This window comes from Megalobrama amblycephala, linkage group LG20 (assembly GCF_018812025.1).
Source record: "Megalobrama amblycephala isolate DHTTF-2021 linkage group LG20, ASM1881202v1, whole genome shotgun sequence".
In the NCBI taxonomy this organism is placed as follows: Eukaryota; Metazoa; Chordata; class Actinopteri; order Cypriniformes; family Xenocyprididae; genus Megalobrama; species Megalobrama amblycephala.
The window spans coordinates 23,387,566-23,402,840 of record NC_063063.1 but is presented as its reverse complement, the minus strand read 5'-3'; the positions used below and the strand labels follow the sequence as shown (position 1 = coordinate 23,402,840).

The window sequence follows — 15,275 nt, the reverse complement described above, 5'->3', positions numbered from 1 at the left end:
AAGCCGGTTCCCTGATTACCGCTAAATCGCCATCACCTGCTTTCAAATGGAACGGCATTTAATAGACAGAGCCGTAGTTCACTGACAAGCTACACAATATCGCGTTCATTATCGAAGGCGATTCATCTGCGATAATGAACGCGATATTGCGTAGCTTGTCAGTGAACTACGGCTCTGTCTATTAAATGCCGCTCCATTTGAAAGCAGGTGATGGCGATTTCGCGGTAATCGGGGAACCGGCTTTACTGACGAAATGCGTGTGACAATCGCATGCGATATATCGCCCAGCCCTATCTCATACGTCCTGAAAAGTGAAGGTGCGGGCTCTTTGATCACCCCCTGGTGGCTGGATGCAGTACAGGTCATAAACCCCGCCCTCTCAATGCAGTCGAATGAGACTTCAGTGAAAACTTAAAAATAAATTTTGCTTTAAATAAAACTTTCTGAAAGATGGTTTTGGTCATTTAAGGTAGTTGTTATCACGCTGATATATATATTCAATTGTTCGTTTTTGTGATAATTTAGATTTTAGCTAGCAATTTAATGCTATAAAAACGGGGCGTGTCGTCATGTTTCACAGTTGATTGACAGCTTGTCTGAGGAGCTTCGAGGGGACATTGAAGATGTATAACTAACTATTAATTTTCGATTTCTTTGTTATTTAACATCAACAAAATGAGTTGTTCAGCAGTAAACTGTACTAACCGACCTACAGGATCTGACGGATCACTGAACTTTTTTCTGTAACATTAAATGTGGTCGTTATAAGCTAAGCTGCATTTGAAATAACTGACTTGCGCGCGGAAAAGACGTGATACGTGAACAGCCCCTAAATGTGTTTTTATGTCTGTCTTTTTTTTTTTTCTGTGGGTTTAATTGTTGTGATTTTTAGTACAGGTATACCTCTGCATAATGTCATATAATTCCATAATAAAATACTTTGTTTGTTGATAATATTTAAAAAAAAATGTTCATAATAAAATGTTTTTTAAATAATTGTTAACATTTGATTAAAATATAAATGTCATTTTATATACTTCCATAAAAAAGTTTGGGGTTAGTAAGATTGTGTTTTTAAACACAATGTTCCAAAGAACGTTCAAAGGTTCTGATAATCAAGAAATCCTGAAAAAGCTTATTTGCTGCCTTTCTTGAGCAGCAAATCAGCATATTAGAATGATTTCTGAAGGAGGATTTCTAATTGTTGAGCCCTGAATTATGAGTGTAAGTGTTTATTTAAAAACAAAGAACCCGCAGACTCCTAGTGTCCTAAAACAAAGATTTTTCCAATAGTATATTCTCTCCATCCATATCATCTTGTGGCAGTTGAACTGGTTTTCATTGTGTTTGCATACTGTTTTCTCCCTCAATCAGGGTGTAGCTGATGTTTATTGCAGCTTGACCTATTTGTACTTGACTGACTTTCTCCTGACCTTAAATATCATTTAGTTAATTTGTTAGCGCCCTTTTACCCATATTGAATCTAAAATGGGATATGCAGTTCCTCGATTTCCCAGAATGACCGGCATGACATATTTAACGTGCCGTGTGAAACCAGGTTATGCAGCTGAGGGAGAACGTCTATGGTGAGCGAGTTCACTGACAGTTCCAAGCTCATGTCAGGACAGGTTCTCCAATCTTGCATTCTCCTCTGATCTTTGTTTCCTGTGGGATGCTATGCTGAGAATGTAGTGATGTCACTAGTAATGCATTAGCTGAAACTCCTTATCTGATGCAATGAGAAGTATTTCAGGTACAAAAGACAAAGTAGTCAATCTAACTTGCTTTATTCATTATTCGTACTTGCTGAGGCTGCACTATTACTATTGCTCAGTACTTTTATTTTTTTTAAGCAGTCATCAGATGATAATACGGGTGATTAAAAAAAACAAAGATTTAATTTTCATTTATTTTATTTGTATTATTTATGTATATATGTACCATTCAAAAGTTTAGGGCCAATTATTATTATTTTTTTTTTTATTTTTTTTTTTTTCATATGCTTACCAAGGCTGTATATTTAATAAAAAAATACAGTAATAATAGTAATATTTTAAAATACTATTTTTTTCATGTGATGACAAATTTTCCACATTACTTTAGTCTTCAGTGTCACATGATCCTTCAAAAATCTTTATAATAACAAGAAACATTTCTTATTATCATTATTATCATTTTTTTTATTTTTTTTTTGTAAAAATGTAAAAGTCTTTACTGACAATTTTGATCAATTTAGTGCATCCTTGCTAATTAAAAGTATTAATTTCTTTTAAAATAAAACGCGTAAGCTGTTTTCATTTTAATTTCAATGTCTTTAAGTTTTTGCTGGTTTCAGGTGCAGGTCTGTTGCTGTGAGCGCTTGTCCTCTGAGACTATTGTTCATTAACAGAGGCACCTCTGTAAAGGAGTGAAGTCATGGAGAAGTGGAACCTGCTCTACTGAAACTGGCCATCAGAAACTGTAGCTTTAACACCTGAAATTACATCTGAATTGTTGCTTCTCTTTTTAACGATTGCTTTGTGCAACTAGTAATAGAAGTAAGCTATATGAGTAGTATATGTAGCCTACTGTAATAACAACCGTCAAGCTGGGTGGGACGTTTTGGATCTGACAACTCGCCTCAGTTTGTGTTGTGCTGTGTCATGAAATGAGAGTGTGTTGTAGGTCTCGAATTTACTGTGGGCGTACGTAGGCTGTTTTTAAACTAAAAAGCAGTTGACCTCTCCTGACCATAGGGTGCTATTTTCTGGCTGCTGTCCTGAGGCTTTAAGTCCTAGGCTAGTAACACTTCAATGAGGTAGTCGTCAAACATGTTGACATGCTTGCGTAATATCATGTCACCCCACACCATGACCTTAAACAGAGGAATCTCTAAGCGTATCGATTCTTCAATAGTGTCACCGTTTACTGCAGGGCTTTCAAAATTGGCTCTCTAAAAAAAAAGCATTGAGGGTTTATTTGTACTTTAGAAATTCAGCTTCCTTACAACCATACAAGGACTTGAGTTTAGTTCAAAATGCTTTTTTTGTTTTTTCTCAGTGGATATTTAAACAAACCCGTAACCCTACATATAGGACTGGGCATAACTTTTCTTATACTTTTTGCATTACTGACATGAACGATGCCTCAAATCATGTGACTTAAAGAATCAAAAATTTAATTTACCTTGGCATAGTTGAATAACAAGAGTTCAGTACATGGAAAAGACATACGTTAAGTTTCAAACTCCATTGCTTCCTCCTTCTTATGTAAATCTCATTTGTTTAAAAGACCTCCGGAAAACAGGCGAATCTCAACATAACACCGACTGTTATTTAACAGTCGGGTCATTAATATGTACTCCCCCAATATTTGCATATGTCAGCTCATGTTCAAGGCATTACACAAGGGCAGCCAGTATTAACGTCTGGATCTGTGCACAGCTGAATCATCTGACTAGGTAAGCAAGCAAGAACAATAGCGAAAAATGGCAGATGGAGCGATAATAACTGACATGATCCATGATAACATGATATTTTTAGTGATGTTTGTAAATTGTCTTTCTAAATGTTTCGTTAGCATGTCGCTAATGTACTGTTAAATGTGGTTAAAGTTACCATCGTTTCTTACTGTATTCACGGAGACAAGAGCCGTCGCTATTTTCATTTTTAAACACTTGCAGTCTGTATAATGCACAAACACAACTTCATTCTTTATAAATCTCTCCAACAGTGTGTAATGTTAGCTTTAGCCACGGAGCACAGCCTCAAACTCATTCAGAATCAAATATAAACATCCAAATAAATACTATACTCACATGATCCGATGTATGCATGCAGCATGCATGACGAACATTTTGTAAAGATCCATTTGAGGGTTATATTAGCTGTGTGAACTTTGTTTTATAGTCGAGAGCTCAGGGGGGCAGGGAGCGCAAGATTTAAAGGGGTCGCAGCCTGAATCGGTGCATTTATAATGATGCCTCAAAATAGGCAGTTAAAAAAATTAATTAAAAAAATCTATGGGGTATTTTGAGCTGAAACTTCACAGACACTTTCAGGGGACACCTTAGACTTATATTACATCTTGTGAAAGAATGTTCTAGGGCACCTTTAAAGGAGAAGTGTGCTTTCATTTTTCTAAGCAATTTGAATTATTATTTTCACCTGACAGATGATAAAACAGGTCATACTTTAATTGGAGTAGTAAATAAATCATAATTCTGCCTTAAAAGGGACATAAATTGAGAAATCTAATTTTTTGACATAATATGTCTTTGTACCATTAAAACATCCTTTTATGGCCTCATTATAAACAAAGCATTTATTTAATCAAGCTTGTTCTGATATTCGGTGACCTGTGAAGTTACACAGGCAAATACATTTGCATATGACTGCCTCCAGAGCAAGACATCGATGAATAGTTATACATCATCGCACCATAGGCCCCGCCCACTATCATTCAGTTGCTTAACGGCTGACATTTGCCTGCGCTGGATGTGAGCGTCGCATCAAAAGTAAATAGAACCCATTATAATCACTGATGCTGTCTACACTGGATACAGTATACAGATGCTCATTTAGTTTTGACATAGTACACATACTACAGTCTGTCGACAACAGGACAAATACTCGTTTGCGTCTCTGTACAGACTTCAGAAGGATTCTAGAGTCAGAAACAAGTGGATGGTTTAATTTAATGCCATCCTTGTTCACGTTGGAGGATTATATGTTTGTTCAGAGCATTTCGTTTTGTAAACGAGGCACAGCGTAATGGAGAGTTCACAAGTGAAACTTTTGTTGAAAGATGAAGCAGCCAACTGTATTGGATCTTACAGCAGCTACATCACAAACCGCAAGTAAATGATTTCATAATGCTTTGTCTGTAAATAATGGTTTTATATGGTTAATGTTTTCAAAACACTTACTCGCGTACAATAGTGAGTGGCCGTTGATACCGTTTCCTATGCAATGATGTTAGCCAATCATAATAGTGGCCATTTAGGCGTTTACTGACAAGCCTTAAAGGAGACAGAGGGTCAGAATGAAGATAATAGAAAATTGTTTTTTGTGCAAAAAACTTAACATTATAAGTGAATCTCAACATATTAAAATAATCCGTGTCATAACCCATTTAAGTTGGTTCTTTCTAATGCATCAAATGAATGCCTCTATGTTTAGAGCTGCAGTTTAATCAATCAATACTTATTTCCTCTGCTAATATACCTCATCATTTTATATTCCACTGTTATGAATCTGTCGTCTGTATGTTTGAGCTGATTACAGTGTTTCTTTGTTGGCTACTTAGTTCCACATACCAATTCTCCTTAACGTCTGTGAACTCTCCACACAGGCCTTCTACATCTAATTTAGACAAGCTAGAGCCACTACTCCCACATCAATGCCCTCACATGCCCCTCCGCCATAATTCCTCCCAGCAGGATTCAAAACAAACCACAGTTTATTTTTTTTCTACCTCTAATTAACTGAGGATTAGATAGATGGAGGTGTAATATTGATCTCAGAGAGCAAAATTCTCTGAAGCTGCTTCGTGAAGGAGTCCTAATGATCAATGTGGTGCTCAGAGATTGTTTTAGACTCTCTGGCCTCTTTATTTCTGAATGAATCGCTGCTTTTTTCCCTCCTTCACTCCATTCCAGCTCTCCTGCTGAGAGTTTTCCCTCATAAAGCCTAGCTTACTCTTAAGTAGAAGACCTCCCACTTTACCATTGTCCCTTAAGCTAAGCTTTACAGACTTTTTTTTTTTTTTTTTTTTTTTAGTTTCTTGTCTGGTTTCTTCAGGGTCCTGTAACCCTTGGGTTTCAGGTTCTAAAAATAAGGAAATCTGAGCTCTTTCCCTTCTCTGGAAGAATTTGTAGCCACATGCTTGATGACTAAATGTTCTTGGCTAATAATGGCGATAATCATAGAAATATGTGTCTGAGCTGAGCGGGGCAACTGACTCACTGAGAAGGTTATGTTTGGTTGTGATTGGATTGATTTGGGAGGGGGGGAGGTCCCTCTTCCTGTTGATTTTGCTGATATAATCACCCTCCAGAAAGTGTGATAAATTACGAGATCATTCGTGTCTAGACACGCTCTCAGTGGAGTTCTAGTGTGATGTGACGTAAAAATTACCTGAATATGTCACTCTGTATATTACTGTCAATGATCATTGTTATAGACTCTGACTCTGTGTTTGTTTTCTTCTTGTTTTCCTTGACTGTATCCTGGTAGCCTTATTTTTTCCCTTCAGAATTGCTGATATGTATGTGTGTGTTTTGTGTGTACACACTACACACATTTGCATAGCGAATGTTAGCACTTCTTCCCCTTATTAAAATGTATACATGGTCTGCCAAATTTTTGTAGTTACTATGGGTATTGTACAGGCACACTACATTTGAAAAGTAAAACAGTAATATTGTGAAATATTATTACAATTTAAAATAAGTTTTCCTGTTTTCAAAATGTAATTTATTCTTGTGATGGCAAAGCTGAATTTTCAGCATCATTACTCCAGTATTTAGTGTCACATGATCCTTCAGAAATCATTCTAATATGCTGATTTGGTGCTCGAGAAACATTTCTTATTATTATCAGTGCTGAAAAAAGTTGTATTTTAAACTTGTATTAAGTTGTGTATTATGCCCTAAAGTTGTGGTAACTTGATATTGGCCCCTAATTTCTTTAAAGAATCAAACCTGAAGGAAACGTGTGATGTGCAAAATTTGCCACCACAATGGTAAGGCATTGTTAATGTAGTTATAATAGTAATAATGATGCTTGCATTGGTTATGGAAGATGTTAGTAAGGGTCTGCAAAATGAGCAAAATAGCCAATGGCGTCTTTCTGTTTTTACCCACGACAAATACAAACGGTTTCAAGCTCCAGGTGAGAGAAACTTCTGTCCACTCCCAGGTTATTGTGTATTGCTATAGTCTGAGTGGTCTCTTTAATGGAAAGCAGGTAGCACCCCTCCTTTTTCTGTCCATTTGAAAGAGGCTCATTCTGATTCGGCTTTCCCAGAGCAACAGGTGTTTTCATCAGGTGCTTTGCTCAGATGAGGGGAGGGATTGTAGTAGCGTTCAGCTCCGAACAAAAGCTGCTTCAGTCAGGACTGCAGAGATCTGCGATCTCCCTGCGGGGGCTGGGCAGAGAGAGCGAAAGACAGAAATTGGGGTGGTGAGGGGGGGGTGGAGTTTCAGTTAAACAACCTACAACCCTATCCTTGAAATTCCTGATTCTATCAGATCCTATCAGATCCATTGTATTTCAGTGGAATGCACACATAACCCTTTGGAAGGTCTGTTTGAGTTGTGCACCCATTGTGATGCTTCAGTTTGTGTGTGGGTTTTAAAAAGGATCATAAAATAAAAATACTCAATAATAATGTACTCTTCCTCATGTCATACCTAACCTGTATGACTGTTGCCCTAAACACAAAAGATGATGATCAGCAAAATGCTCTTTTGCATACGTGAACGGGCTTTAAAGGATTAGTGCACTTCAGAATTAAAATTTCCTGATAATTTACTCACCCCCATGTCATCCAAGATGTTAATGTCTCTCTTTCTTCAGTCGAAAAGAAATTAAGGTTTTTGATGAAAACATTCCTGGATTTTTCTCCATATAGTGGACCTCAACATTTACCAACGGGTTGAAGGTCCAAATTGTAGTTTAAATGCAGCTTCAAAGGGCTCTACAAGAAATAAGGGTCTTATCTAGCAAAACGATCTGTCATTTTCTAAAAAAAAAAATAAGTTAAATACTTCTTAACCACAAATGCTCATCTTGAACTAGTTCTGCAATGCGCCATGCATTATGTAATCATGTTGGAATGGTCACGCGTGATGTAGGCAGAAGTACCGCGGCAGGGCGAAAAACTCCATCTCATTTTCTCCTCCAACTTTAAAATTGTCCGACATCTATTTTTTTTTTTTTTTGTAAAGGCCGTTTGACTTGGTCTTTGCACGATTGCAGTGTAAACACTTGTTCAGTACTTCCGCCTACGTCATGCATGACCTTTCCAATGTGATTACGTAATGTGTGGCGCTTCGCAGAGCTAGTGAAAGATGAGCATTTGTGGGTACTACAAAAAAAAAAAAAAAATGACCAATCGTTTTGCTAGACCCTTATTCCTCAGCTGAGATCATGTAGAGCCCTTTGAAGCTGCATTGAAACTGCAATTTGGACCACAATATTGAGAGAAATCCTGGAATGTTTTCCTCAAAAACCTTAATTTCTTTTCGACTGAAGAAAGAGAGACATTAACATCTTGGATGACATGGGGATAAGTAAACTATCAGGAAATTTTAATTCTGAATTGAACTAATCCTTCAAAGAATTTTTTGTATTTTTTCGGTGAACTATCGCTTTAAAGGTGCCCTCGAATGAAAATTTGAATTTATCTTGGCATTGTTAAATAACAAGAGTTCAGTACATTGAAATGACAGATAGTGGGTCTCAAACTCCATTGTTTCCTCCTTTTTATATAAATCTCATTTGTTTAAAAGACCTCCGAAGAACAGGCGAATCTCAACATAACACCGTATTGTTATGTTGACTGTTACGTAACAGTCGGGGTGTACACCCCCAATATTTGCATATGCCAGCCCACGTTTCCAACATTATAAAAGGCATTAGACAAGGGCAGCCAGTATTAACGTCTGGATGTGCACAACCAAATCATCAGACTAGGTAAGCAAGCAAGAACAATAGCGAAAAATGGCAGATGGAGCAATAATAACTGACATGATCCATGATATCATGATATTTTTAGTGATATTTGTAAACTGTCTTTCTAAATGTTTCGTTAGCATGTTGCTAATGTACTGTTAAATGTGGTTAAAGTTACCATCGGTTATTACTGTATTCACGGAGACAAGAGAGCCTTTGCTATTTTCATTTTTAAACACTTGCAGTCTGTATAATGCATAAACACAACTTCATTCTTTATAAATCTCTCCAACAGTGTAGCATTACCCGTTAGCCACGGAGCACTATCAAATTCATTCAAAATCAGAAGTAAACAATATAACACTATACAATACTCACATAATCCGCTGCATGCATGCCGCATGCATGACGAACACTTTGTAAAGATCCATTTTGAGGGTTATATTAGCTGTGTAAACTTTGTTAAGGCACTGTTCAAGGCCCCTTTAAATCCCGTGGTCTCCACCCACCTCTGTGGGTGGAGACCACGGGATTTAAAGGGGCCGCAGCATAAAATCGGCGCGTTTATAATGATGCCCCAAAATAGGCAGTTAAAAAAATTAATAAAAACAAATCTATGGGGTATTTTGATCTGAAACTTCACAGACACATTCAGGGGACACCTTAGACTTATATTACATCTTTTAAAAACATAATCTAGGGCACCTTTAAGTCTTGATTATTCCTTTTTGTTGTCGTCATCATCGCTGTTCATAAGCATTATGTTTTATTTTTGACTAACTCTGTATCTCTCCTTTCTTGCCAGGTGGCTGAGGGGAAACCGTGAGAGAGGGCAGCGTGAGGTCCCTGCTCGTTCAGGGACGATGAAGAGGTTCAGGCGTCATGGGCATGAGTCTCAAAGGGACAAGCACAAACAAGACCTCTATCAATTCAACAAGGTAATCAAGCCCACATCTTCTGTAGAAAGTTTGTTTTGCTGTTACACATACACAAGTTCTATATTTCAGCAGTTTTGTGCTATTTTATATATTTCTTGCTGTCTGATGATTCGTAAGTGACAAAGTCTTCTGTCTATATAGGTGGGAAACTCTGTATGTCATACAAATAGCATTCCTCACACAAAGCATGTGGGAAATTCAATTACGCATACACAAATATTGGGGTGTAGCTATCCATCCTTTTTATTATAATTAACAATAATTTTTTATTATTTGTTTGGCATTTTAATGTATTTTAAGTTTATTTGTCTTTGTCTGCCATTTTGGTAGGGCTGCATGATTTGGGGGAAATATTTTTTTTCCCTGTTAAAAATTGCGATTTTAAAATGCATTGTTTTTTTATTTTTTATTTTTAAATTTAAAGCTCCAGGTTTACTGTGCTTGTTTGAAGGGCTGTGCAATTTGGCCTACATTTTTTTTGATTTATATATCAATATGAGTATGAAATAATAATAATAATTTTACTGTAAAATAAAATGTATTGTTATTACTAAATTAAAATGTAAAACAATAAGAAAATATAAGAAATAAGAAATATTGCAATTTTACTGTAAAATAAAAAATGAGTGTTATAAAAATAATATAATGTATTGTAACTCTAAAATTACAATACTAACAGTTGTCTTTATTTCTTCATTTTCAAATGTTAAATCATCAACCTTCTAGTTTTACAGAAAACCTCAAGGAGACTTTAAAGCTTTTTTCTTCCCTTGACCATAGCCGGTTTATAAGGGCTTCTCATTATAAGTTTAGGAAGATGGTTGGCGCAAGTTACATTCCTAAGTGCATGTTAAAAGTGACCCAAACTCAGAGCAGATGCAGAAATGAGTTCATGTGGAGCACCATTTACTGTGAACCGAGCTGCTCAGAGATACTGAAAACAGTGCAGTGTTTCACTCTCAAACATGCACCGCATATTTAAATAAATCACAGCCTTTACAATTTGATAATCACACTGAGCCATATTGCAATTTTGTTGTTTTTCCAATCAATCATGCAGCCCTACATTTTGGATGGATTTTTCCCCCTAAGCTCAATTTGTAAAGCAGTGCTTTCTCTGCGGAGGATACATGCGATGCTGCTATATAATTCTCCCAGAATGAGACCTATTAAAAGGCAGTGCGATTGTGCTCCCTAAATATGTTCCGTTTTAGAACAGACTATGTATGACTATGATGTCTTAAAATGTAAGCTGCACATGTAGTCCGCTAATACCAGAGCTCAGTGTGTCCAGCTCTATATATGTGATGTATGACACTCTCATTTCTGTCCTGTCTTTAGACTGTAGAACATGGCTTCCCCCATCAGCCCAGTGCTCTGGGTTTCAGCCCCAGCCTGGAGCTCCTGGCCATCGGTACCAGATCAGGAGCAATCAAACTGTATCCTTCAACAACCAGAAGACATTTGCACACTTTGGGTTATTTGAACTGTGTGTAAAGCTACTTGAATTATACCACTGTCACATTCCATTCCCCTGTCTCTGAATCCTGAGGGCAGAGTGACTACAATGTGATATGATGAAGCGAGATTTCCGGTAGCTCTTAGCGTGGTTGTTCTAGTGGCTCAATTGTACACACCCATCATGCAGGTATTTTGAAAGGCGGAACAGTTTATATTAGTGCGTAGAGCTGAGAACTCATGGTCATGTAACATTTTTTTCCCATACTGTTGGGTAATTCTCTCTGTTAGTCATTTACTGAGGAAATAGAAATGCGTAACTGGTGTTTGGCCAACATTACATCCCTGGTATTTTATTTTAATTTATTTATTTACTTACTTTTTATTTATTTATTTATTTATTTATTTATTATACATTTTTAATACATTTGGTTTATTTTGGTTTTAATTTAAAAAAAAAAAAGCAAAAAAAAAGCAAATTGGAATATAGCTACAAGCTGCAATTAACAGGGTTCAAGCGCTTTAAGGCCTTTAAGCACATGCATAAAAAGGTATTATGTTTTATTTTGCAAGCCTGTAACCATTTACAGCCAATACAGGTCATTTCTAAAGAAATATATAGTTTTTAAAGCTTTTTAACAGTTATAGCGCCACCTATGGAACAATCTCCATAAAGTTACACTACTATAACTATGACTATACTATAACTATACTATGTACAACCTAATTTCATGAAGTTCTACATAAATTTTCAGACATATCGTGATTTGATTTACCATAGAAATATAGCATTTTACATCTTTTTAACAGTTATAGCACCACATATGGCCCAATCTCCATAAAACTATGCATACTTCTTTTGAATCATACGTCGCATGTGCTCACCTAATTTCTTAAAGTTCTGAGTTTTCATTTAGGACTGATTTCTGGCTTTTGGGTACACTAGGCCACGGCTGTTTTCTAAATGACCCTGTTATAGCTATCCAATTATATATTATATCGAGGATGAGTGAAGAACCTAGGACTAGTAGTTTGCAAAATTAGGTTTTTCAAATAATCTCCAATATTTAATTAAGTATTTGATTAACAGCAGTGGTCCTAGAGGCAAAGTTGTTCAGAACAAGGAGATCTATGTTACGGAATGAATATTGCTTGCTTGCCTGAACAATCGCATAATATATAATCATTTACATGCTTAAAAAAAGCATGTGAGTGTTTTGTCCATCTTGAGCCAAGGATTGCAATGATATAAGACGCTTGAGTCTGCAACGAACGTTTTAGGAGTTGTGAGCAATTTCGTACTTTTGATCCCTGTAGCGCCACCATCAGGCCAATTGGGGCAAGCATTGTTGACGTTGTAGATGGGGTGGGTACTACCATCCCTCAAAGTTTTAAGTCTCTACCACTTACGGTTTGGTCTGCCCGATCACTTTTATGGCAGAATGTTGATCTTTGAAAATCCTAAGCTCTACGCGCTTGAACCCCTAATGGATTGCTTCTGTCTGACTTTTGAACCCACAAAAATAAGTTGTTTCAGTCTTCTGTGTTGTGTTTGCCATGTGTTTCCTTAACCAGTTCTCAGGTACGGAGCTCCAGGTGTGGAGTTCATGGGACTTCACGATGAGAATGCAGCAGTTACACAGGTGCACTTCCTGCCAAACCAGGTACGGTTTAGAAATTTAATCCTGACGCCTTTTGATTTCACATAGAATTTTTTTTTTTTTTGCATGTTAAAGGGGTCGTTCACCCAAAAATGAAAATTATCCCATGATTATCCCCCCATTCGCAACCATTATAAACCTTGGAGGACAAAGGATATTTTTAAATATATCTCTGATTGTGTTTGTCTGAAAGAAGATACAGGTGATATACACCTAGGATGGCTTGAGGGTGAATAAATCATGGGATAATTTTCATTTTTGGGTGAACTATCCCTTTAATTTGGATTTCATTCCAGTCTTTGGGATTTAGTTTCCAATGAATCATTAGTGGTTTTTGGAGAGGTTGCTATTTCAAGAAGTTACACAGAAAGCAACATCTTAATGATATGCATGGATTAAAATTAAGGAGGTCATATCAGCAAAATATTATACCATGTTATGAGAAATCACATTAACTCTATATATTATTTTAACAAAAATATTGATGGATTGACTGATTGATCTCTGTATTTTAATTTATTTATAATTTTTTTTCCAGGTGGAGTTTGTCACATTACTGGATGACAACAGTCTGCACATGTGGACACTTAGGGCCCATAGCGGCATATCCGAGCTGCTTGAGATAGGACGTTTCACTCTCTCTGGTCCACCTGGGTGAGTCAAGAACCCACACCTATGGATGCTCATGCACACACACCCAAAGAATGAGACACGAGCACTGACTCATGTTGATCCAGACGCTACCGATACTAACTTTTGCTCCAAATCTATATATAATAAGTAGCTGTTTTTTGCAATCTGTGATGTCATATTCTATCCATCCATGAATGATTATTCTAATGCTCTGTATTTATTATATGTATATATAATATAGAAAAGATGTATTTTGATGCTTATTATAAAAAGGAAATGCGTTTATAACACATTGTAAGAAAAAAATGAAAAAAATGTATATGACCTAAAAAAAAAAAAACCCAGCAGTCTAATCTAACTGTCTATCCAGTGTCTCATCTAAGCGTAACTGGGGTAGAAAACAAATCACTAGCGCTTTCATTTTAACCCCCTTGTGATGTGACAGCGCCCCTCCCAGCGTGACGCGGGTCACGGCCGTCCTGGCACACTCATCGGGTGAGCTGCTGCTGCTGGGCACGGAGGGAGGACACGTGTTTGTTGTGGAAGTGCCAGGCTTCAGAGAACTAGAGGAGAACAACATTAGTGTGGATGATGTACAGAACAGGTCAGACATCACATTGGTCAGACTTCTGAATTCATATAAAGCCAAAAGGACCATTTTTTTTTTTTTCAGTGATCTTCTTTATCAATAACACACATGCTGGCTTTAAATGTTGGGTTTGTGCATACTAAAGTGCATATTTATCCTAAAGGTGTCTGATGAAATAATAATCATGATAATATTTAATGTTTCAGTCTTTTATCTTTTGCAAAATAGTGTTAAATAAATGTTTGGTCACTTTACGTATGCACTGTATTTAAAGGCAAGAACTAAGATTAGCTTATTTTACATACTTTTCTTTGTTCTGAGACCCTGTGACCTGCAGTTCTATAATCTCTCAATTAATTTTGCCTATATCCACACGACACATGCATTCTTCAAATAGTTTCTCTGGAATGGTATTATGCAACACTTTCGCATGCCTGAGACAAATGTTACAGTTACTCTTTGTGATCGCTGATCTGCTCATCTCTACTTTTCCCAGAGTTCCAGAGGATTATGCCGGCCGCAGGAATCTGGAGTGTGTAGAAGCGCTGCACGAGAACCCGCTCAACCCACGGCAGGTGCTGATTGGCTATGGCCGAGGTCTGATGGTTCTGTGGGATCTGGATCGGCAGCGTCCCATCCAACACTTTCTCAGCACACAGGTAACAAATACTGCAGTGTTGTCGTTTAAACTCTGAAACTCAAAACTCTGATCAATCATTCTAAGAATGTTCTAAGAAGTGGCTTGTAATTTTCTCATTTTGTGTTCTCTTCAGCAACTAGAGAGTGTTTGCTGGATGGAGGATGGTGGGAACATTCTCAGTTCTCATAGTGATGGGAGCTACTGCCAGTGGACAGTCACTGGTGAAGATCCGCAAACGGAGCCCGAGAAACAGGAGATGCCATATGGTGAGACTGCATTACAGAAATGACTTTTAGTTACAATTTAAACATGGACAGTGTACTTCTGTTCGAAAACCTACACTGTCTGAAATTGTGAGATTTCTGAATATGTACTACATTTAATAAAAAAAAACCTCTTGACCGTTAAGAAAGTATGTTCTATAAATATTCATTTTTTTATTCTCCACACAGGTGCCTTCCCCTGCAAGGCCATATCCAAAGTTATACAGCTGCCATCAAAACAAGGGTGAGTCTATTGTTTATCATACAGTACAGTGAGTGTTCACTAACTGAAGCTGAGACAGGTGTGTTTGCTTGTGGTGTCATTAACCCAGAGTGCTTCACCATGACTCACAACGTCTGGTTTAATATTTAAACCTTCCGTAGACGTTAATATGTTCCACTCCACATTAAGATCCTCCATTTGATTTTTCTTTTA

At 37.0% G+C, this 15,275-nt stretch overlaps 1 protein-coding gene across 2 annotated transcripts in view; it reads left to right on the top strand.

The window, feature by feature from the left end:
• Positions 1 to 15,275, top strand: part of llgl2 (LLGL scribble cell polarity complex component 2) — a 32,207-nt gene that overhangs the window by 3,993 nt on the left and 12,939 nt on the right. For both annotated transcript variants that reach the window (XM_048170016.1, XM_048170017.1), the window contains exons 2-9: positions 9,463 to 9,595; positions 10,937 to 11,034; positions 12,636 to 12,717; positions 13,253 to 13,368; positions 13,793 to 13,951; positions 14,433 to 14,595; positions 14,710 to 14,842; positions 15,029 to 15,083. In XM_048170016.1, coding sequence (XP_048025973.1) covers positions 9,521 to 9,595; positions 10,937 to 11,034; positions 12,636 to 12,717; positions 13,253 to 13,368; positions 13,793 to 13,951; positions 14,433 to 14,595; positions 14,710 to 14,842; positions 15,029 to 15,083 — 881 coding nt within the window. In that variant the 5' untranslated portion in view covers positions 9,463 to 9,520. The remainder of the gene's footprint in view (positions 1 to 9,462; positions 9,596 to 10,936; positions 11,035 to 12,635; positions 12,718 to 13,252; positions 13,369 to 13,792; positions 13,952 to 14,432; positions 14,596 to 14,709; positions 14,843 to 15,028; positions 15,084 to 15,275) is intronic.